We start from the raw sequence: 25081 nt of genomic DNA, 5'->3' as shown, positions 1-25081 counted from the left end.
AGCATTTGTTGCTTCACCTTGCACTTTTCTGTTATGGAGACGGTTTCTTTCCCTAAACCTCATGAACCAATGTCTGCTAGCTTCAGACTTTTTTTCTGCAGCTTTCTCACCTCTTTCAGCCTTCTTAGAATTGAGGCAAGTTAGGGCCTTGCTCTGGATTAGGCTTTGGAAATATGGTGTCCAATTTGATCTCTGTACACTACTAAAATTTTCTCCATATCAGCAATAAAGCTGTTTCACTTTGTTATTATTCATGTGTTAACTGGAGTAGCACTTTTTTTTTTTTTTTTTTTTTTTTTTTTTTTTTGGTACGCGGGCCTCTCGCTGCTGTGGTCTCTCCCGTTGCGGAGCACAGGCTCTGGATGCGCAGGCTCAGTGGCCATGGCTCACGGGCCCAGCTGCTCCGCGGCATGTGGGATCCTCCTGGACCGGGGCACGAACCCGCGTCCCCTGCATCGGCAGGCAGACTCTCAACCACTGCGCCACCAGGGAAGCCCTGGAGTAGCACTTTTAATTTCCTTCAAGAACTTTTCCTTTGCATTCACAACTTGGCTAACTCTTTGGCACAAGAGGCCTAGCTTTTTGCCTGTCTCAGCTTTTGACATGGCTTCCTCACTAAGCTTAATCATCTCTAGCTTCTGATTTAAAGTGAGAGATGTGTGACTCTTCCTTTCAACACTTCCTGTGAACACTTAGAGACCATTGTAGGGTTATTGATTGGCTTAACTTCAATGTTGTTGTCTCAGGGAATAGGGAGGCCCAAGGAGAAGAAAAGAGATGGTGGAATGGCCAGTTGGTGGAGCAGTCAGAACACACACAGCATTTATGGAATAAGTTCGCTGTCTTGTATGGGTGCAGTTCATGGTGCCCCAGAACAATTACAATAGTTAACATCAAAGATCACTGACCACAGATCACCATAACAAACACAATAATAATGAAAAAGTTTGAAATATTGCAAGAATTACCAAAATGTGAGTATACAGAGACCTGAAGTGAATAAATGCTGTTGGAAAAATGGAACTGACAGACTTGTTCAACACAGGGTTGCCACAAAACTTCAATTTGTAAAAAACACAGTATCTGTGAAGCTCAATAAAATGAGATATGCCTGTAATGTCCTCTCTTTCTTGAATTTAATTACCTTTTAAATCCTACCTTCTTCACAAGGCCTACCAAACTTCTCTGGCAATGCAGTGCAAAGAGATACTTTTGATATCATGAAGCCAGTGGTTTGAGTTTTGACTTCAGATTTGCCCCAAATCCATGACTCCTGGACTTGTTTGGTTCATTTTTGGTATCTTGCTAGTATCAAAAAGATATTTCTAATATTTGTACCACTTATTTTGATATTTGATCACATTCTACTATGTACCATTATTTAAATATTTTGTGTGCTAAGGTTTCTCTACCCAATTGGACTGTAGCTCCTTGAGGGCAAACACTAATGCTTAATTAGCAATAACACAGTAATTCAATGACTCAGAGGAAAAGCATCGATAGCTGAGCTTATTTACTCCTTTAAGCATCCATATGTTTTATTTTAACTACTATGGATAAAATATATTCTAAAATAGTCTTACTTTCTTAAACTGTACTTTTAAAAATCTCACACTATACCTAATAGTTTTATGCATATCAAGGACTCCAAATAACTCGTTTTAGAAGAAATGTATTAAATAAATTCTGTATACCAATGCATATGATATATGTCAAGACTAAAGAGCAAATGAGAGGTATTATTCATTTTAGAAAAGAAAAATGAATTTAATAACTGTCCTCTGCTTATGCTTCCATTTCAAAATGCCAATATGCCAGGAATTCTTCCTCAATAACAAGTCATTAATAATCAATAAAAAATTAAATTAGGTTTGGATTTTATAAAACTTGAATTCCAGGGAGTTCCCTGGTGGCCTACAGGTTAGGATTCCGGACTTTCACTGCCGTGGCCCAGGTTCAATCCCTGGTTGGGGAATTGAGATCCCACAAGCCATATGGCATGGCCAACAAACAAACAACAAAAAAACAAACAAGCAAACAAAAATTGAATTCCATTTTGGGAAGAAAGGCTTGGCCAAATCTTGCAATCCTAACACTGCTGATGAACAAAAATACATTGCTTTGATTCCTGAAAATATTGAACTGAGAAGTCAAAATACCTGATAATAGGCAACTTTAAATAAATTTATTAGTATGAAGTAAGTTATTCATCAGGAAAGCAATGGTCCACGAGTATGACAAGAAAATGAGTGGAACGTTATTATTACTTCTTAGGAATTAATAATTTGTGATAATATAAACAGTAGGCATGAGACAATACACTATTTGACTATAATACACTAATATACGAAATTAAGTTACATTTCACCTGTTACCTAGTTTAAGCGATAAGCTCTTTCTACAAGTCTAATGTCAAAACCATTTTTATATATACTACTTCTTAGAGAATGGGCTGGAAGGAAACATTCCACAGGCAATTAAATAAAACCATTAAATGTACTAGATTTAGGGCCTTCTGGAATTCTAGGGAAGGGGACTCAGAGGATGAGGGTCCAGAATGGGAAGGACACTTAATTTTCATTGTATATTCTTGGTACTACTGAATTTTAAAAAAACATGCATATATTACTTATTCCATTAAAATAGTTGTTATTTAAAGGGAAGGAAAAAATTGTACAAAGAAAAAATTTATATCTTATCTAAGGTGATAATCATAAAGCAGAAAACATCCTACATATGCTAAGATCTGTGATAATAGTTCAACATCAACAGAGTCACCTTGATATATTTAATCAGCAAACATGCAGTTCTCACTCTCACCTTCCAAAGTGAAGGACTATATACCGAATGAGATCACCCTGCTTTTCCATTTTGTTGTCTGTGACCATGGGCATCAATTTGTCATAGTACTTGGCAAGGTAGAAATGCCCATCCTCCCACTCTGGCAGGAACAAGGTCACATCCTGTAAAAGATAACAGAGAATATCCACTTAATAAAACCCCCCACTATGTTGGGAAGTAAAGTATAAATAGATAATTAGGGATCAAAAGTATGAGACCGACATCTAGGCAGAGCAAAGTCAAAGGCAGACTGACTGGTGTAAATAAGGAATAGCTACTTTCTTACAAAGGTTTTCTCAGGATAGCTGGTGGGTTCTGGTGGGTTGCCCGCTGATCAACATGTCATGCTAATTTGCTATATAGGGAAAAACACTCCACTTACATTGCCACTTTATATGATACATCAAAATAATTTTCAGATGGATTAAGGTATTTCATGTATGTGTGTACAGGTATATTTTTATTGTTTTAAAAAAAAACCTCAGAGAAAGAAGAATACCAAATCTCTGAAGAGGACAGGACTTTAAAGGCATTCAAATATGGTTTAAAAAAGAAATCACATATCATTTTTCTCTAAGATCTACAAGTTATTGCCCTCTCTCTCAACTCCTTCATAATCAGGCTTTTGAAAAGAATTCTCCAACTCACTGTCATTCCTCAAACTATTTCTTTTTGGTTCAGTAGACACCACTCCACTAAAGTAGCAACTTAAACAGACATACTTTCCAATTCTGATCTCACGTGAGTAACCTCTCTTCAGCATGTTTCTGTTGTCCATGCCATTTCTTCTTTGAATCACTTTCTTCCTTTTGCTTTTGTGAGGCCACAATGTTCCAAGTTTTCTCCTACCTTTCTGGCCACTCCTACTCAGTCGCCTTTGTCATTTCCTCTCCCTTTCCCTTATATTTGTATATTGTGTGTGGTTTATTAATTTTTAACTATATTACTTGAAATGTGATGGAAAATACATAGAACAGCTGAGTAAAAAAAAAATTTTTAAATAAAGCTCGACTCTTAATTCAAGCAAATTTGAGAACACAGTTTAGACCAGGAACCTTAAAATGAGATCGTAAGTTTCCTCCAAATCTAATCCTAAAACCTTACAGATACAAACCTGCTTGTGGATAGAGGACAGAATGACATGATTAGATATATGGAACAGATGCTGGATTCATGTGCCTAAAACGGGCCACAGGGACGAGGCTCCCAGTGTGCTTTTCCCATCTAGTCAAAGGAGAAAAGCAAACGGAATGAAGGAAAATGCTAATTAAGATTGCTTCTAAAAAGATATTTTCAATCTGGTTTCATCATCTTTCTATCTCCCTTCCTTTGCTTTCTTCCTCCCTCCCTCTCTCCTTCCTTCCTGGTTTAAGTTAAAATTTTATTTTAGAAAATAAAATCTACATACAGAAAGACAAATCTTATATGCAAAGCTTGCTCAATTATCACAAAGTGATCACACTTATATAAGAACTCCAGAAACACGAGCCTCCCCCTTCGCCCTCCCAAACACTACTCCCTTTGTTCTCCTCCCAAATAACCACTACTACAGATTAAATATTTGTATGTTGTCCCCCCTCCCCCCTCACCCAATTCATATGTTGAAGCTTAATCCCCAATGTGATGGTATGTGGAGGTGGGGCCTTTGGGAGGTGATTAGGTCATAAGTGTGGAATCCTCATGAATAAGATTAGTGCCCTTATAAAAGAGGCCCCAGGGCCCTCCCTTGCCACTTCTGCCATGTGAGGTCATAAGGAGAAGATGGCTGTCTACTTAAGCAGGGCCTCACCAGACTGAATCTGCTAGCACCTTAATTCTGGACTTCTCAGCCTCCAGAACTGTTTGAAATAAATGTTGCTTAAGCCACCCAGTATATGGTATGTTTGTTATAGCAGTGCATATGGACTAAAAACAACCACTATCTCCATTTCTGATACAAGAATTTTGTTTTGCTCATTTCTGAACTTTATATAAATGGAATCATACTACATGTATGATTTTTTCATATGACTTTTTTCCTTCAACATTAAGTTTGGGAGAACCATTCAAGTTGTTGGATGTAACTTTGGTTTGTTGGTTTTCATTGGTATACATACAGTATTCCATTATAGGGATATGTTATAATTCGTTTATCCATTCTATAATTGATTGACATTTCTACTTCCAGTTTAAAATCTACAAATAACGTTGGTATAAACATTTTTGTACATGTTCCATGGAGACGTGTTCAGCATTGATAAAGTGGCTGTCACAGTATTATCACCTTTAGGAGAAAACACCAAACTGTTTTCCAAAATGATTGTAATAACGTATACTTCCAGCAGCACTGTATGAGCGTCTAAATGCTCTATAGCCTTGCTAACACTTGAAAATATCAATCTTTTAAATTTTAACCATTCTTGTAGGTATATAGTGTTAGCTCATAATACTTTTCTTTAAACTGAATGGCAGTTGATTTATAATACTGTATTAGTTTCATCATAATACTTTTTAAATTTGCATCTATTCCTGTCTACTACAGTGAAGATATTTTCTTTTTTGGGGTCATTTATATATATCCTTCTGTTAAGTCTTCTATTCAATTTTAAAATTGAGTTGTCTGTATTTTTCTTATTGACTTTTAAGAGTTCTTATTATATTCTGGATATAAGCCTCACCATTTATGTATTGCAAATATCTTGTAATCTATTGCTTACCTTTACATTCTTTTAAAAAATATTTATTAATAAATATATATTTTTATTTTTTAAGTAAAAAATAAAAGCTGATGTACAATATCATGTTAGTTTCAGGTGTACTACATAATGATTTGACATTTGCATACACTATAAAATGATCACCATGATAAGTCTAGTAACCACCTGTCCTCATACTAAGTTATTACAATATTATTGACCATATTCTTTATGCTGTATGTCTCCATGACTTATTTATTAAATAATTGAAAGTTTATACCTCTTAATCCTCTTCATCTATTCCCCCCTACCCACCTCCCGTCCTTCTTGCCTTTACATTCTCAATGGTATCTTTTGATGAACAGAAATTCATAATTTTAAGTTAGTCAAATTTATTAATCGTTTCTTTTATAGTTATTGTTTTTGATCTGTTTAAGATGTCCTGAGCTACCTCTAGGTTTGAAGATACTCTCCTATATTCTATTTTGGGACCTTTATTATTTTGCCTTTCACATTTAGATCTACAATCTACCTGAAGTTTATTTTTGTTTATGTTGTAAAGAAGGGATCAAGTTTGATTTCTCCTCCCATAAGCTATCCAAATAACACAACAATGTTTACGGAAAAGATCATTCTCTCAACTCTACAATACCACCTAGAATCTGTTTCTGGGTTCTCTCTTCTGTTCTATTGGTTATTTGCCTAGCCTTACATGAACACAACATCATCTTAATTTCTATACCTTTATAATAAGTCTTGAAACACATCCTGGTTATCCTCAGTTTGCCCCTCTAAAATATACTTGTCACTCCTGTCACTCCACTCTTTTCTGCTCTATAATCCAAAAGACTGACATTGTTGATTTCTATCAGTGGGCCTATTTGCCTTCTGGAAATTGTTCTTCTTATAGTTCCCCCATGATTGTTCTTTCCTTAGCAGCTGTTTCCAGCTGGGCCTCATAGAGTTTTGAGTTATGCATGTGTATCGTGGTATTCAGTCAAAGACTCAGTGGTGATTCTAATGCAGATCTAGAACTTTTTGTCTAACTCCTTTTTCCAGGTTAGTCTGCTTCACAATTCTAGCCATCCACTCTTATTTTATTATTTTGTATCTTCTATATTCCATGTTTCTAATTTTTTTTCAGTTCCTTTTCTAACTTCTTGAGATGGATTCTTAGCTTATTAATTTTGAGCCTTTATTTTCTTCTAACACATGTAAGTAATATTTCAAATTCCCTGTAAGAATGGCTTTAGCTGAATCCAAGTTTTGCCATGTCATATTTTTATTATCATTCAGTTCAAAGTATTTTTCAATTTCCATTGCAATTTTTTCTTTGACCCCATGGGTTACTGAGAAGTATCTCTTTTCTAACACCATCTATGTAAGGCTTAATACGTAGTAAGGAAGGTATATACTGTGTTTGTTCAAAAATTTTCAGGCCAGACTGTGGTTAACTTTGGGAAGGAGGATGAAAGGGTGAGTTCTAGAGCATTAAGAACATTCTACTTCTTGATATGGATGGCGGTTTCATGACTATATTTATTTTGTGATAATTCCTCCAACTATACTTATGTTATATATTCACTAAAAAGCCAAAAAAGCTTCCTGGCTATTTTTATACATGTGCTCTTCCCATATGGACCTTAAAGTAATTTTATCTATTCTCAAAAACAACAAAAAAAGTGAGTTTCTAACTGAAATTGCATTATACATTCACTTACCTTATATTTTTTCATAACTGCATTGCTTTCAAAGTTAGCTGTTTCTTCCATAAAACGGCCCACTAGTAGCATAGCTCGTCCATGGATTAACATGTTCTTACTTTCAGTTGGGGTTTTATTTTCAGGAAAACATAACTCAACACCCTTCTGAAGAACAATTAGTGCCTGGTGAACATCACCCTGAAAGAAAAAAGGCAACAACAAGCCTTTTAATTTAAGAACATATTTCCATTTTCTGAAAAGCAAATAAAACTGTTAGAATTTAAAGTTCATAAGGTATTTTATGTATAAATCTATTCGTAATTTCATGTTCATCTCTCATTTTCCTCCTATGAAAGTAAAATCCTAAACAGGAATCATTGCTTCATTTCATATAGAACTCCTGTATTCATTCATTCACTTGTTTTTTACAGTCAGTCAAAGTGCAGGGAACTGAAGATATATGTAGATGATTAGGGACAAACAAACATAAATATGTCAAAATCTCTAGCTTAAAAAAGTTCACAGTATGGGCTTCCCTGGTGGCGCAGTGGTTAGAGTCCATCTGCCGATGCAGTGGACGCAGGTTCGTGCCCCGGTCCAGGAGGATCCCACATGCCGCAGAGCGGCTGGGCCCGTGAGCCATGGCCGCTGAGCCTGTGCGTCCGGAGCCTGTGCTCCGCAATGGGAGAGGCCACAACAGTGAGAGGCCCGCGTACCGAAAAAAAAAAAAAAAGTTCATAGTCAAGTGAGGGAATAAACTATAAAACAACAACACAATGTGCTAAGTGTTATTAACAGAAGAATATACATGCATATTATGTAGGAAAGAGAAGACAGTCTGCTAAATCTACCTGAAGATATAGGAAAATGGAGTTGAGCAGTGGTCAGGCAAAGTAATCACATGAGGAAAATCTAAATTAGGTCTTAAAAAATGAGTAGAAATTTTCCTGGCAAAGAATTCAGTGAAGGACACTCTTGGTAGAAGAGTGTCTCAATTTTAGTTGAGAAAAAGGCAAGTAGTCTGGTTTTAGCTGAAGATTAAAGGGTTTGTGAGATAAAGGGTTTGTGAAGACTAAAGGGTTTGTGAATACTAAAGGGTTTGTGACAACTGAACCTGAAGAGGTAGGCTGAGACTCGATGAGAAAGGGCCTTGTGTACTTTCTAAAGTTCTGACTTAATCCTAAAGCCATGAAGAATACTTTGAAGGATTTTAACTGGGGGAGTGACATGATTCAGTGTACATTTTAGAAAGATGACAGACTGCAGTAATGAACACCAAGAAATGGTGAGACCTCAAAAAAAACTTAATATTGCCAGAGGGTGTAAATGCTAAGGGCATGAAGGAAAGCAGCAAAGATAAATAAGAGGGAGAGGATTCAAAAGATATTTCTAAGGTCAGTTTAGTCTCCAACTTGATGTGGAAAGTGAGGGAGAGGAAGAAGTCCAAGATGATGCCCAGATTACTGTCATAAATGAGAGGATGTGACAGAGTCCTACTCAGAAAAATAAGGAATATGGGAGGAGAAACAGGCAGTGAATTTTACATGATGAATTGCATTTTGAGCATACTGAATTTAAGGTATTACAATACATACATGTTCTAGCACTAGTTCTGAAAATGACCTGACTAATGCAGGCTGAATTATTACTTTCATCTCCCATCCAGGAAACATCTCCTCCCCTGTCCTTTCTTAGCCACCATAAAAGTTGGTTTAATCACAGATGGCACCAACTATAGTTGCTAACCGTCAATTTCAGAACATGCTATGCCTACTACTAATTCTAGACTGGTGGCAAGCATGAGGAGACATGAAAGTAAGAGTCCTTTAAATCTGCGGCATGAGCTTTTCAAGGAGTTTGTATATTTTAAAGCCCCCTTCTTATAACTGTAGCTTTAATCTGAGGATTGCTGAGGACGTTTGTTCTGAAGCTAAGCCCTTTCTGACAGGCTAGATTAGAAGTGGATCTTTACAGCAACAGTGGCAAGTCTACACAAAACTAATTATCTGCCAAGAATGTAATAAGGATGTAATATGTAATATGTAATATGTAGGATGTAATGTAATATGTAATATATATATATATATATATACACACACACACACATATATATACACACACATATATATATGGTAAAAACAAAGTAAAAATTGGTCATTTCCCTCAAGAAAAAAATGGAAGACAGATGAAAACAGAGAGAACTGCACTTTCAGTCTTGAAATGGGAAAATATTTGGGGACTTCAGGATAGAAGGAAGTTTCTTCCAGATGATAGTAGATAAATGATGCAGAAAGGTGACAGAAATAGAAGGTTCTGAATTTAGATTAGGGATCTAATCTCTGTCATGCCTTTGTAGGAAGTACCTATGATGGAAGTACGTACAATGACGTCCCCTTGGCCATTACCTTGGACCACAGCCACTTTGCCCTTTCCACATACAGTTCAGCAAGTCGTGATTCTCCAGCATTAAGGAGAGCATTGTAGGCTGTCTGGTGGTGACCAGCCTTTCGAGCTACTCTGGCACTCTGTAGCCAGCATTCTCCAACCATGTCTTTGTAATCTGGTCTAAAGGAATGTGACAAAATGGGGGGGGAAAGAGCATTTTTAAGTATATTCAACAGCTTAATTAAAATATCTCTTCCTAACATGGAACCTTCTCAATATATCTTTTCAAAGGAATCAAAGAATATTTATTTGTTAAAAAACTAATTTTAATTTTCTTAGAGTTCTCCATTGTTATCAATTACAAGCCTATGAAGACCTTACTATTGACTTATATCTGTACCTCCCCCAGATACGTTTTCAACATTAAAAAAATGATATATTGCACATAAAAGTAATTTTTAAGTTCTAGGCTCATTTTAACTATATAGTGTAGACTTGACAACTGACAATAGAAAAATACAGATTCAGAGAGAAAATTAGGAAAGATAAATACTCCCAAGTAATATGCAAATATAATACTGAATTCACAATAACTGACATGCAAAAAAAAAGTGTGTAAAACCTTTTGTTGAGGCTTAATAAAGCTCTCCGGAGAGCCAGTATGGGCTCCTTTGCTCTGTAGGAATTCTGGGTCATTTCTAGTCGAGCCACCCAATTTAGTGAATCTTCTTGAGTACTGTCACCTGGAGACTGGTGAAAAAGTGGTTTGACGCTATGCTCCAACTCACACAACATGTGCAATCTGAAGACACATAGAGCCTATGTTAATATGTTATAATAGTCAGCCATATTAATCTGACATATAAAGCATGTACTTTAAATTAACCATAAAGAATATGAAATGTGCAGTTTTCTTTGGAAAAACTTTAACCAATATATATATTCTTGGTATATAAACAGTAACATTTAAAACTTTTCAAATTGGGTATAAACACTAATTTATGTTGATTTGAATAGTTAGTGCTTTGCTATGATCCCTAGACCCCTCTAATTAAATTGGAGAAGGGTATATAAAACTAAATTCAAATGTATGAAAGCCAGACTTTACCACCTGTATAAAGATAAAAGAAAATATAAATCAATGTAAATATTTGTATATATTGCTGGTGCTATTGTAAGAGGACCTGGCATAGTAGATGCCAGTAAAAAATTGTGAAATGAATGCAATTTTAATTTTTTTTTTCCTAAGGCTGATGGAAACATTTGTGATACATTCAAATTAACTTTTTCCCATGTCTATAACCCAGTGTTCAAGCATGCAGTTGAGTAGCTACATAATTGAATTAATCCCAGTGGTCCAATCTCTGGTTTCATTAAGCTGTTACCAAAGGGGCTGACACAAAATATAATTTAAAAAATAGCGTATTTTTCTTTTTAATTTACTGTTGTTCAATTACAGCATATGTTTTATTCTTTTCTTCAGGTAAATTAACAGACCTAAAATGTTTTCCATCATTTTCTTCCTTACCTCTAAAAATTAATATTACTTGTGAGTAATATTAATATTACTTGTGAGTAATGTAGTACCTACATTTGAGGGGGGAGTGGGAAATGTCAACTGCATTTCTCAAAGAGAAAAAGGAAAGGGAACCAACAAGTACTGAGCACCAATGTGCCAGGCAGAGTAGACGTCTAGTTATTTAGGTTATATAGAAAATAAACTATGACATCACAACAAGACAAATGTAAGATATTTTTGCTATTTTTTAGAAGTCTCATATTTGCCTTTCTAATTAAAAGGATGTATGTTAGGACATTTTTAAAAAACTATAGATAGGGTGATTGTGAGGTAAAAAAATGAAAAGAGCCATTTTGTGAGCTCTGCGTAACACCAAACACACTATCACTTATTTAGCGAGCACAAAATTCCAAGCCTGTCATATGACACCTACAGACCAGGAATATAAAAATGGAAACCTCAAAATACCTCACAATATATTCATATCCTCGTTGGTAAGAGCCTCTTTCAAAGCTTGCAGCTGAAAGAGGCACAATTTGTTCTGCTCTCACTAGTTTCAATGTGTCATAAAAAGCTGTGATATCTTTTTTTTTAGCTGATAATAATAACTGTCCCAGTCTGACACTCCATGTTGTAGATTTCCCATCTGAAAAACAAATGAAGAGTCAAGGCATGCCATGATAGCTGGATTCCAGAACAAGCTTTATTTCATTTGATAAAATGGTCAACAGAAATCCGGAACAAATAGTTTCATTCCACTTTGAACTTAAACAAGGCAATCATAAAACAAGCTGAGAGATTAATTACGAATGTTGCTTAGCTACTTAAGTCTAAATATTTATGGCATATTAAAACTGCTTATATTTTAAGAAGTAATTTTACCTGCTGCCAAATAGTTTTCTACCAAATCCCACTGTGACAATTTCCAAGCTGCTTCCACTCTGTATGTGTTTAATTCATCTGTCCATTCAGACCTGTTAAAAGAAATACGTATCACTTAAACATTTATTTAAAGTGGCATTTAGAGATTTTTTTCATTGGTTTAGATACTCTATTTATTGTAGTTATTTGTTGCTCTATTCATTGTATTTGTATGGTATTGTATTTTGTATGTAGGTACAAAATAATTATCTCTATCCAAAACAATCCCCCAAATTTTAATGTTTCCAGTCCCCCAAAACATTTTTTTCAATAATTGCTTCTGATACAGCCATTTAAAAATGCCATTTTTTGGGACAAATTTGTCATATATTAGAGCAGAATTAATGCCTGGATAATTACAAAGAGCAGTTGTAAAATGAGTTGCATGCTTAACTTGAACAAAGAGCAGGGAGAAAAAAGAGCCAACTGAACATACATGCATTCAGAGGTAAGCAACTCTAATAACTTGGTATTTTGAATTAAATTTAAGACAAAAAACATAGAAGCTGGTGGCCTGGATAATTACAAAGAGCAGTTGTAAAATGAGTTGCATGCTTAACTTGAACAAAGAGCAGGGAGAAAAAAGAGCCAACTGAACATACATGCATTCAGAGGTAAGCAATTCTAATAACTTGGTATTTTGAATTAAATTTAAGACAAAAAACATAGAAGCTGGTGGGGTAGGTTGAGTACTGGGGTACATAGGACACTCAATAATAAAGGCATAACAATGTTACAAATTATGTGTCAATAGTATGACAAAGGATACAAAATTAGCTACCTAAAATACATAACTATTCTTAAATTATTTTCAGTTACTTTAAAATTGGGGTTTTTAAAAGCAGCCTTATATAGGTAATTATTTTTTCTAAGTATCCTACTTATGTGACACTAAGATGGCTAGTGATGTTTAGATCATGACTGTATAGAAGAAGCTATACTTCCCCATGTTTCTTCTTTATTAAATCACATCATTTGAATACCTGCTATATACTAGACCCTCAGCTAGGTACATTTTTCTATTTAATTACCTAATAATAACAAAGGTACACATACTATAAATAAGGTAACAGACTCAGGGAGGCTGGGATCAATGCCCTTAAAAGCCCTCCTTGTTCTTTCTGTAGTAAAAACACATAAAGAAAACATAACAAATGAGTCAATTAATTTTTATTAAAAAAAACTAAAGTAGTAGCATAAATATCGAATATTCTCTAATGTCTAAGTACCACCAAGAACAATTTAGAACAAAGCTAAAAGAAATACAATAGAAATATAATTTTCAAAAGTCCAACTTTGAATAACTTCACTAGCTTATCACTCGATGCCAAAGTATCAAAATTTTAGGATACAAATCTGAGTAGAGGCACAGGGATATCGGCTCGGTGCTTTGTGACCGCCTGGAGGGGTGGGATAGGGAGGGTGGGAGGGAGGGAGACGCACGAGGGAAGAGATATGGGAACATATGTATATGTATAACTGATTCACTTTGTTATAAAGCAGAAACTAACACACCATTGTAAAGCAATTATACCCCAATAAAGATATTAAAAAAAAAAAAATCTGAGTAGAATTAGCAGGAGTTGCTCTCCAGAGGGTATATATCACACCAAGAAGTACCAAATGGCAATGAGGATCAGGCTGTGAGAACTTACTTCCATAAAAGTATTAAAAAAATGATTGTGTAGGTTAAGCACAGTCAATAATTTTGGAGAAATATTTGTTTAAATGCAAATATTCTCCCCAAAGAAAACTCATCCCCTCAATGACCATTTGCTTCAAGGATACAGTATCCTTCATTGAATATTGAAACTTGCCTTTCCACAAATCGAACGATCAGGAGGCTCTATGTATCACAGATCCAAAGAGAAGACTGTGCAGTGTGCATCATAAGGAAACATGACACCTCAGCTTGAGCCAAAACAAACTTTCCCAAATTTCTGCAACCCCTTTATTCACAAGGTCTCTCAATTAATCTGGAGAAACATATCTAAAACATATAACAAATCTTTCCTTGCTTCTGTAAAGCTTCTTTCATCATTTCATAAATCCACTAACCATCCAACTAACATTGAGCTTCTCTACTGCCAGACATTGTAGAACAGTGGTCTTTAAAATCACAGTTTGGAATTTATAGAAATTATAGAGCTGTTTTCAGCATGAACTAACTAAAAACAGTGGCCTGTGCTCTTTGGCAAACTAAGATCCCATCACTTTTGACCAGATCTCACTGTCCAGAAAAGTCAACTGGGGTCTGGTAAATACATTAAGGAGTAAGGCTTTTTCAAGAGCACAACCAACCTTCCTAGTAATTCTCTAAACTAGAAGAACCATGCATGTCTTAATCTCTGCCACATGTAAGTACTTTTTTGGGGGGTATCGTTTGGTTTGCTATAAGAAACCCATTTTCTTTAGGAAAGGAAGGCTACTTTCATTTTTACTAGTCTTTTAGGAGAAAATCAACCCACACATTCTAGAGTGGTATTCCTTAGTTCAGTCACAAAGTTTCCCTCTCCCCAGCACAGAAAATAACTGGTGCTGATAATGTAGGCAGAGGTTAGATATCTTCTGGGAATACTAATATGAGCTTCACCAATAGTAGGTAAAGTCTTGCAGGTTCCTGTCATAAAGCAAATTTAATTCAAGGATGACTCTTTGCATAGAAGATAAGCTGTTAACTGCTAGATTGACTTAAGAGACAGCAGGAAAAATTATTTTTTGGTGTTTATCTCCAATACCATGAAAACAAAAAAGATTTCATTACTTTAGTAAACATTACTTCAACCCAATTAATTAATTAAAAATTTCCCATTCCAAACCAACAACAAAAGAAAATCATTCTTTTAAAAAACATTACCTGTTAGCATGCACTCCATTCACCTGAGTGATTACAGTAGACAGCTGACCAAGACCTAACATGGACTTCACTACGCCATGATAGTGAATGATCTGGAAATTTAAAAGTATTTAAAATAGCAACTGTTACTTCAAATACATCTTAGGAACCAAAAAGTGTTTAACTGATATTCATTAAAGAATGCTATTTACCTCACTGAGTCTACCTTTCTTAGTTTAACAACTGACTTGCTTGGCTGTATGGCAGAGCCCTCTACCGATGTCCTAAACACATCTGAATTTTTTTTTTTTTAATGGAGATAACCTATAAAAAACCTCAGATTGCATTTATTATCTTTTCCAGATATGGTCTGATTTTTGGTTCAGATCAAATATAAAAGTAACAAGTACTCCTTAATACTTTGTTTAAAGATTATTTGTCATATTATTTCTCACGTAAAAATTAAAACTCAAACGTCACAATATTACTAATATCGATTTTGGGCTTCAGTAACTGAAAAGTTAAATAGGATTGTGAAATATTCTTTAAAATTGAAAACAAGCCTGTGAAAAATAAAGGCCCTACACACTGAACTTCTGAGAAAATGAACATGTCAATTATGACAGAAAGGAATACCCCGAGATTAGAGAGGATCTAAGTCAAGATTATAAATCAATGATTCTAAACCCCTTTCCTGTTCCAACATACATGAGATATGCAACGTCCCCCCATTAGCAACTGTAGCCCAGTGATTCTAAGGGACCATTTCAGAGATTCCCAGATGGTGATAGGGGGCATGTGTAATCTGAAAAAGTTTCTTAGGCTGTAGAGAATCACTATTATTATTAAAAATTGATGCAAGTCTTATACTTTTAATAGCAAACTAAAATTATATCAATTTTAGAGTAATGGAACATAGAGTTTAATGTAAGTATACTTCACAGTAAATCTCATTTATTTGGGAGATTTGTAAGGTCACAGAAGTTTGGTATTGGAAGGGATCTCTGAGATCCTCTAGCATGTCTCTAATTTTATCAATCAGGAAACTCAAGTTCAGAGACGGTTAAATATTTTCCAGACACACTGTGGCCCTGGTAGAGACAGTATTGAAATTAAGGTTTCCAAAGTTCCTAGTTCAGAGTTCTTTTTGTTACAAGGCCTTTCATTTATCTCTTACCTGGTCTGGTTCTAACTGAATAGCCCTGTCATAACAAGCAGTGGCATCCCTCAGTAAGCCGATGCTTTCATGTTCAAGGATCTGTTCTTTTAGAGATGGTTCTGCCTTTCGAATTGCGCTTACTCCAGCCACTCCATCTGGTTCATGCATAGCAGCATACAATTTCTTTGTTCAATCATTAAAAAACAATCAAGGGAGGAAAAAAACACAACTGGAAATAAAACTATAAAGCCACCAGTTTATGTAAAAAAAATATATAAGAATTTTTTTCTCAAAGCAACAATATGTATTTGTTTCAAGATAGATTCACAGTGAAACTGCAAACTTATTTCCAGGCATTCTGTTCCACTTAAATATACTCATATTCCGCTTAAATACAAATCTATACTAGTAACTGTTATTGATAATGAGAGCTGTAAAGAACCTCAAAGTCCTGAACTCTTTTAAAAATCCAATATATAATAAATTCTGTTGAGTATAGCTTATAAGTATTTTATTGCATTTTAAAACTTAAAAACATTTTAAACAGCATTTTAATATATTCATATTGAGATGCTTTCAAGAAACACAAGAGACTAAATCTGGGTTCAAAGGAGATGTTCAGGCTGAAGATAAAAATTTGGGAGCAATTAGCACAAAGATGGCAGGGGAAAGGATGAAATGATTTAGGAAATGAATAGAGGGAGAGAAGAAAAGAGGCCTGGGGAAGGACATCAGAGTACCTGTATATTTATAGACAAGGAAGAACTAACAAATGAAACTGAGAGGAGAAGCCAGAGTAGTTTGAAGAAACCTGGAGAATGTGGTATCCCAGAAGCTATGAGAGAAAAGAAAATACCTTAATAAAGAAGTGGTCAAATGATGCCATGAGATTAAGAAAATGAGGACTGGGAAGCATTTATTGGATTTGGTAACATGGAGGCCACCAATTTTCTTAGCAAGAGTAGAGTCAGTGCAATGGAGAAAGAACTCTTGTTGGAATGGGCAAAGAGTAAATGGGAAGTAAAGAAGGAATACAAAGAAGATGGGCAATTCTTTTAAAAACTGACTGTGAAAGGAAACAGAAAGATGGGAAGTATCTGAAGAAGATACTGTAAGATCAAGGGAATTATAAAAAATTAAGATATTTTACAGGCGACACCAGAGCATGTCTATATGCTCTATGTACTCTGGTTGAGAAAGAAAAATTAATGATGTTGGAGAAAGCAGGAATATCTGAAGGATTGAAATCAAGAACAAAAGTAGAAGAACTGAATTTTGGCAGGAAGGGATCCTTCCTTAGGAACAAGAGAAGGGAAGAAAGAGAATATGGTACAGTAGCCAATGTATTTTCGGATTTGGTAGACATCTGGCTTCTACTTTCCTAATGAACAATGAAGCAAGATCATCTCAACAGAGTAAGTAAGGTGGAAGCAGAGAAATGAAGAGAAGGTAAGAAATAGTCATCTTGAAGAGTGCGAAAGTAGTCTTTACTAGAGAAACATAGAATGACTGAAGGCACTGTTAAAGAGTCCCACTGATGTTTGAGACTATGAGTTGAAAGGAAAACCAGTTAAAAATCCATTGTGTGATTTTTCTCCAGTGATGTTCAGCTGCTTACATGCAGACACTGGGAAAGCAGATGGGTGAGTTTATCCAGCACTGGAGTCTTACAAAGTGAATACAACACAGAGGGAGAAAGATGAGGGAGCTGAACATCCTTGTAAAGGAATGACTTTAACAATGAACAAGAGACTCAGAGCTAGACAAGGGAGAAAAAGACAGGAGAGGACTAATCATCCAAAGACTACAAGCTACTCATTTTCCAGTTCTCTCACCACACTCTGCTTTTTGACCTGAAAAGAAGCCCAACAATCTTGACCTATTATTTCATCCATTGTATTAGGCCCACTGGCCCTTACTTTCTTTTCTTCCCTACACTGTCATAGTATTATTGTCTAAACTGATAAAATGAACACTCTAAACATAAAAGACTGGCAATATTAAATGTCATTATTAAGTTCACTATATTAATATCAAACCTGTAAAAATCCAAGATGCTCTTGAATATTTTGCTTCTTTTCTGTAATAAATGATTCAAAGTGCATTACAGCTCGTGTGTATGCTTTGGAGCGAAAGGACGCTACTGCCAGAGTATCCTGAGGTATGAGGTCTAGAAAACGAGTTACACTCTGATAGTCTTCATAATCCACAGTAGGTACTAGATTATAAAAAGATAATTGAGTAATTAAAGACTGAGAAGATGAAATTTTAAAAGTATCCATTTAAATTTCAATTTATTTTTAATCTATTTCATGAAATAAAGTAATCTAAATGTATGTAACTACAACAAGAAGATTGCTCAGAAGATTCTTGCTCCAACAGCACCATTATGACTTATCTTGCCTTGAACAGTCATTTAACTTATTTGAGCTTCTGTTTCCTCATTTAGAAAAGGGAAATATTAGTATCTGTCTTGCCTTACTTACAATTTTGTTGTGACAATTAAATGTAAATTTATATTAAATGTTGAGGAGATATAAAGATAATACAAAAGATACAAAGATGAGTTATTTATTATTAATAACTATAAAAACACTGATAAAGTGTAGCTATTAGTAGGAAAAAAGCAGAATTATAGAAATAGCCTTCTTTTTAATTTTAAAATTATTTGTTAACAATCCATTTTTTTCCTGTGTTGCTATATATACAATATTAACTAATACAATGGAAATAAAAAGTAAAAGTACCTTTCAAGTAAAATCACAAATACTTTAAAATGGTAATTTTTTTAAAGAGTCTAAGAAAAGACCTAACTGAGGAACTTCTGGACTACCCAGTTTAAGAATTCTTATTTAAAACTTATAAATTTTAATAATGATTCATAACAGCATGTAGAAAACAGGAAACAAATAAATTTCATAATCAAGATAGTAAATTTAAAAGAAATTATATTTAAAATAAATTCTTTACTTCCACCAAAATTTGTAAATCATTTCAAATTATGAGAAATGTTAAAGTATTGTACTTTTGAAACATTACAAATGTTACTCTTAAAAGCTAGAATTTTCATTACTATGTTAGTAAGAAATGGTAATAACGGAGTTCGCGTTTGGTTTTTTGTTATCATTTTCAGATGCAGAAACAGAAACAAACATTCAATTGTTGAAATAATGTAAAATATATCAATAATTAGTCTTACTGCAGAGAAAAACATTCCCCTAAACATAATTATTTGCAAGTCCAAAAAATCTTAGAAAATAACAAACTGTTGTGCTTAACAACAGGAATATATGTGCTTCCACAGATATAGGAACAAGAGGGAGATGCTCACAAACTGAGAACTTGGTGTAAGTGAAGGCCTCTTTAAGAGTCTTAGTCAGTTTTTCCAATTAGCCTCGAAGCTTTGGGGGAAAATCATGTGATCCCACTAAATGGCTAAAGTATACAAGAAGCAGAAGTATCATATACTTTACCCACTTGCTGCAAGAATGAAAAACACAAAAGTTCAAAGACATTAAGAGTATCTATTAATGTCTGATGAATATAATTCTTCTCACCAAGTGCTTGTATCATAGGGGCAAGTGTCATTTTAAACTCTAATGAGATTCCTCTTTTAGACACCTTTGTGGGAGTTGTAATATCACAGGGAAAGAAATAGCACGATAGTAGGTGTAGCAGAGTATAGTATAGTAACATATATTAAGCATATCTGGAGAGCCTGCTGGATACCAAACACTACCAGAGAAAGGGAAAAGAAGAATAAAAAGAATGAGATGAATTTAAAAAAGAAAAAAAAATAGGCCACGAAATGAATGAAAGTAAACTCTTTGAAATTTAAAACTTAAATGTGAAAAAGACTGCAAAGAGTATCTTATAAGTGAAAAAGTATAAAGAACACTTCACTATTCATATATATACGCACTTAACAATTTATATCATCACCATCCCAATTAATCCTCAATCTTCTAAGGGAGATAAAATCAACCCTATTTTATGCAAAGAAAAATTAGGTATGTGTTTTGCTTAAGGAAGTGACAGTAAGAATTTAAAGAGAGGTTTTCTAACTATAAATTCACTGCTCTTTCTCAGTAAAAAGGCCATCTTAAAGGGAAAAAAAGGCATGCAAGAAAACATAGGTCTTTTAAAAGCTAATGCTTAAATTACAGAAAGGAGCTAACTGGTTAATAATTAAGAGAAGGAAGTATACAGAAGTTATGACTTACTCATGGAGTCCACCTTATTTCTGCTTGATTTGCCTTGTGGAAATTTTTCAGCATTCAGTGCCTGAAATTTGTGCCTTGCCCACTGTGTGAGATGGTCAAGCATGGAGAACACAGTCTGTGTACTGAGCTGACACAGATCAGATGCACTGTCTTGGGTACTTATGGTATGCTGATCGTCATGCTTTAGAACTGCCATAATTTCTGCATAAACCTAAGAAGAATCATTTTATGGTGAATAATATGTCTGCATAATATCATTTTACAATTACCTGACATATAAGACTAACCACTTTAAGGCAATAATTTTCAAAAGAAAAAAATCCATCATACATTAATAATAAATCATTTTTCTCATCTATAATTAAGCCAATAAAATGTTTCCCTGAAAAGAAAATATACTGTAAAAGAGTCACGAGAGTAAATATAAAAATATTTAAAAATTCTTCTAGATTATTCAATAAATGATCACGAAACTACTTGTTAACTAGTAGAAAATAAAACTTTAAACAATATCTCACAGTATCTGTAAAAATCAATTTCAGAGTAATTGAAGGGCATGTTAAAATAAAAGGATCAAAAAAATGTAGGAAAATATGTTCATGACATTGGATAAGAGAAGGTATCACATAAAAGGTTTAAATTAAAAAGCTATAAAAGATTTATAAATTTGGCATTTATATTTAAAATTTCTGCATGGCAAAAGGTATAAACAAAGGTTAAAAAGAAAACCAGTAACTGGAAAAAATTTCTGTGAGATATGACTGGCACAAACTGGTATCCAGAATACATATCAAACTACCAATTATTTAAAAAGGACACACACATACACAACCACAAATAGGTAAAGGATATGAACTAAGCATTATATAACTCTTTGATAAATAAAAGTATAAAAAAAGGATTTTGTAAGCATTTTCATATGTACTTACATATTATAGCATACCTTGATCTACATTTCCTACTAATATGTAGCCTTTTTAACACTAATTACATTGCATAAATGTTTGGACAAACAGAAACCAAATAAAATGATATTTCTTACCTCCTGCTGATCTTCTTGATTACAACCCAACAAAACATACACTAGAATATGTGGAAGAAGATAGATGGTCACCTTGAAATCATGCTTCATCATAATGCTACAGCAGGTGAAGATTTTACTGGCAAGATCATGCCGCACCTATAAACTCCAATGGTTTAGAGAGAGTAAGTAGTTTTATTCATTTTATTCTTTTGATTAATGCCAAAAAACAACATGTGAGCTAATTTAACATTGCAGAGTGGGTATTCTATGGAGAAATGCACTCAAAGCAGGGAGGATTTCACATCACCATCCCTCTGGTCAAGTGCCTGAACTGCTGAGACCCCTACAGCCCCTACCTGGGCTGCCGACTATCTCAGCAAAAATGGTCTTTTCCCCTTACAGTTCATTTTAAAATGAATCACGTTTTGTTACAGATTAACTTCCCTAAATACAGTATATTTTACTTAGCTAACTTTAAATTTAGTATATTTATTCCTTGAGCACATAGATGACGAAAGTAACCAGAAGGTATTCTCTGGGCCAGCACATTAAGTACAAGATCACATTTTTATTAAGTAGTAAACAGTGATTAAGTATAGGAAACAAAATGGAAGAAATAAAAAAATTAAATTACTTGGTGTTAGAGTCAAATTTTATTGGTATAATCTAACCTTCAATTTACCAACATTACTGTTCTCTTATAAAAATTTAAAGGTTTTTCCTTCTTCAAATACAAATCCTTCACTTAAAAAAAAAACAAACTAAACTACAACTAAATAAAATATTCCATAGCTGAAAGTAATTAAAGAGTATTAATTTAATATTTCACATATTATATTTTCAGTATGTTCATTAGAAAATGAGAGACACTTTCTTGAAATTACCAGGTACAAATTATAGTAATATTTTAAAACACTAATAGAAATATGAATTAAAAACAAAAGTTGTGAAATTTAAATACACCTTAAACATTTTGGGTGAACACAGGGTACCTTTTTGTTTGTCAGGTATGTAAAAATTTCATATTAGGAAAACGTCAGAAATATACCTCTATTTTTCCATGAAATTTCATTTTTAAAAAACCTCTACTTTTATTTTGGAGGAAGTTCAGATAATGTATCCTCTTTTAGAAGTAGCCACTAAGGGATAATATTATCTTTTTATTACCTAAGAAATCGTTTTATTATGTAAAAAAGTCTGATAAAGCATTTATATCCTTTTAAACAGTATTATTTTACAACCTTAAATGAACAGACATAATAGACATTTTACAAACACATGAAGAACATAGCAATTTGCTTGATAAAACAACTACCTTCTTACTCAGAAACTGTTACTAGTAACAACAGAGAAATTGTTACTCTCTAGTAGTAAACATTTCCTATGAAAACTTCTATATCAGCACAAATATTACAATTCCTACTGTGTGTACTATGCATTCAGATAGATGTTCTCATTTCCTTTACAATTTCTGTTCAGTTAAAAATTCTGAACAGAGTTCTTACCTTTGTTATAAGATAACCTGCCCAAGATGCTGACCATTCTGCAAAGTTATTACCTAATTTACTTAAGTAAATTGGCTTCTTTACTCCAGACCAATCTGTTGACTTCTGCGAACTCTTATATCTGTAATTTAAAAAACTGTTTATTAAAATATAATACATATTTTTATAATATAAAAAAATATATATATATATATCCATCTGTTTAGAACTTTAGTAAAGAAAGCATAAGAAACTACATCAACTCTTTCACTGACTACCCCACTACTGCCTTGCCTTTACTGAAATCTGGCTAAGGACACTACTTTCCCTAAAGCCTTCTTAATGGCAGGGCAGTAGGTCATTCACGCACACCCCAAGTACTTCAAAGGATTTAAGTCTGCTTCCTCCCTTCCTCAATGCTCTTTTCAGATCCTTCCAACCCCATCATTGTACAAGAAAGATCTGTTCCTTTGAGGTTCAAGCCACCCAGGTATATATACTATTCTCTACTCCTCATTATGGGCATCTACCAAATCCACTGATTACCAAACTCACTGATAAATTTAGTAAATTCCTCTGCATTTTCTTTCTTCACCAAGTTTTATCATCCTGAGTGACTTCAATGTCTGGCTGGACCATCTAGTCAAAATGAAAACTTCTCAATGACTTTCCCCTCTACTTCTTTGTCCGGACTCCCTTGCCAATACAGAGGAAGTTCTTCACTTCCAAAATGTACTATTTAGACCTCACTTTATGGCCAGTTTCCCAAAGTTCCAGTTCTTTTGCTCAGTTACTCTGACACATCTGTTCTCTCACTGAGACCTTCTGTCCCTTGACTCTGCTAAACTCTCCTGATCTATAATACCCTCCTTTTCATTACCTCTCTCCCTAGCCAGCTTGGTCTCCACGGTGCTTCACTTCAAGTACTCTCTTGGTAATATCCTGTATGCACTCCACTCCCACATTTTCTTTACCAGCTGTACCCATCCACCAAGCTCCCAACCTTGGATCAGTCTAAATGCCTGCCTTCATTGAAATGATACCTAGGCCACTGCATTGATAGAGGAAAAATCACTAAATTGCTTATGAGATTAGTACTACTACATATCTTAGTCTTCAACCTCAATGGACCTCTATGCTGCCCAGAAATCCTTTTAAGTTTTCCTTATCAGCTCTCTCTTCTCTTTCCACAGTGGCTATTTCAAATCATCACCGCTCTCCTTACATCACCTATACCAACTCCACTGCCACTTTCAGCCAATAATCTCATCTCCTATACTTCTTACTTCATGGAAAAAAAAAAAAGAAGAAACCATTAACACAATCCCACAACTAAATCTGTAAAATTTGCTGAGTTCCATCCATTATTTTATCTTCCCCTATTACAGAGAAAGAGATTTCACTTCCTCTAATCTAATCTCCCATTAGATATATGGCTACCATTTGGATGCCCCTCGGGGTCCCTATTATATCAATTACCACTTCTCTCTTCCATAACTTCAACATGATCCTTTCTATTTGCTCCTCAGTGTTAACACTTAAACATGTTCAAACAGGTCTCATCTTACCCATATGTACAGCAATTTTTTGAGGTGAGTGGGTTCCTTTTCAATCACCAAAGCAAGGTTAGGAAATGACAAATATAATTAATGCCCTATACTCAAGGTTCTCGGCAAACATTATATATTTCACTGTATCACAAATGGCTAAAAACTGAAAAAACCCAATAATCTCTTAGTTAACCATCACTATTTTGAATCTTCATGAATTCTCTAGATGATTTTACCAAGTTTTACGGTGAACTTAGTTAGAAAACTACTGATATTGGGGTACAAGTCAGGTTCTGTCAAGACACACCCTGATATTTTCTCCTAAAATTATTTCTGTGGCAATTTTGAACTGTAGTTGATCTATCTAGTTCTAAAAATCAAATCTCCCAAACATAGCCATCCCTTTGATCTAGGTTTAGTGACTGCGTATAAACAGCCCAAGTGAAAAAAAATAAATTAAAGGAGAGTATAGGAGTGTAACTTTAAAGCAGCAAAAACAAGGATATGGTTTTAGGAAGTCTTTTATTTCTCCTAGGCCCTGTGAAGAAAATATCAAGCAGTCCAAGCTATAAAACTGCCCTACAGGCTAACCTGGTATCTTGGTGTTTCATACAAAAGTGAGTCAATTCCATTAATATTGCTCTCTATTGACTTCTTACATTTATGAGGTGGTGATTTCAATGAGCAGATTCCAGCTAGATAAATTGAACTTCTACCATTGAGGGACCATCTGAGAGGTTCCTTCAAACTCCCAGATGTAA

At 34.4% G+C, this 25081-nt stretch overlaps 1 protein-coding gene across 5 annotated transcripts in view; it reads right to left on the bottom strand.

The window, feature by feature from the left end:
• ATR (ATR checkpoint kinase) overlaps window positions 1-25081 on the bottom strand; it is a 103270-nt gene that overhangs the window by 26749 nt on the left and 51440 nt on the right. For all 5 annotated transcript variants that reach the window (XM_019934300.3, XM_073803735.1, XM_019934297.3 and 2 more), the window contains 12 exons: window positions 22792-22912; window positions 21305-21442; window positions 20263-20473; window positions 18079-18257; window positions 16058-16222; window positions 14902-14993; window positions 12006-12097; window positions 11592-11769; window positions 10227-10406; window positions 9625-9784; window positions 7238-7417; window positions 2821-2963 (listed from right to left, as the gene is read on the bottom strand). In XM_019934300.3, coding sequence (XP_019789859.1) covers window positions 2821-2963; window positions 7238-7417; window positions 9625-9784; window positions 10227-10406; window positions 11592-11769; window positions 12006-12097; window positions 14902-14993; window positions 16058-16222; window positions 18079-18257; window positions 20263-20473; window positions 21305-21442; window positions 22792-22912 — 1839 coding nt within the window. The remainder of the gene's footprint in view (window positions 1-2820; window positions 2964-7237; window positions 7418-9624; window positions 9785-10226; window positions 10407-11591; window positions 11770-12005; window positions 12098-14901; window positions 14994-16057; window positions 16223-18078; window positions 18258-20262; window positions 20474-21304; window positions 21443-22791; window positions 22913-25081) is intronic.

Source organism: Tursiops truncatus, chromosome 4 (assembly GCF_011762595.2).
Source record: "Tursiops truncatus isolate mTurTru1 chromosome 4, mTurTru1.mat.Y, whole genome shotgun sequence".
In the NCBI taxonomy this organism is placed as follows: domain Eukaryota; kingdom Metazoa; phylum Chordata; class Mammalia; order Artiodactyla; family Delphinidae; genus Tursiops; species Tursiops truncatus.
This window is presented reverse-complemented; position numbering and strand designations above follow the sequence as displayed.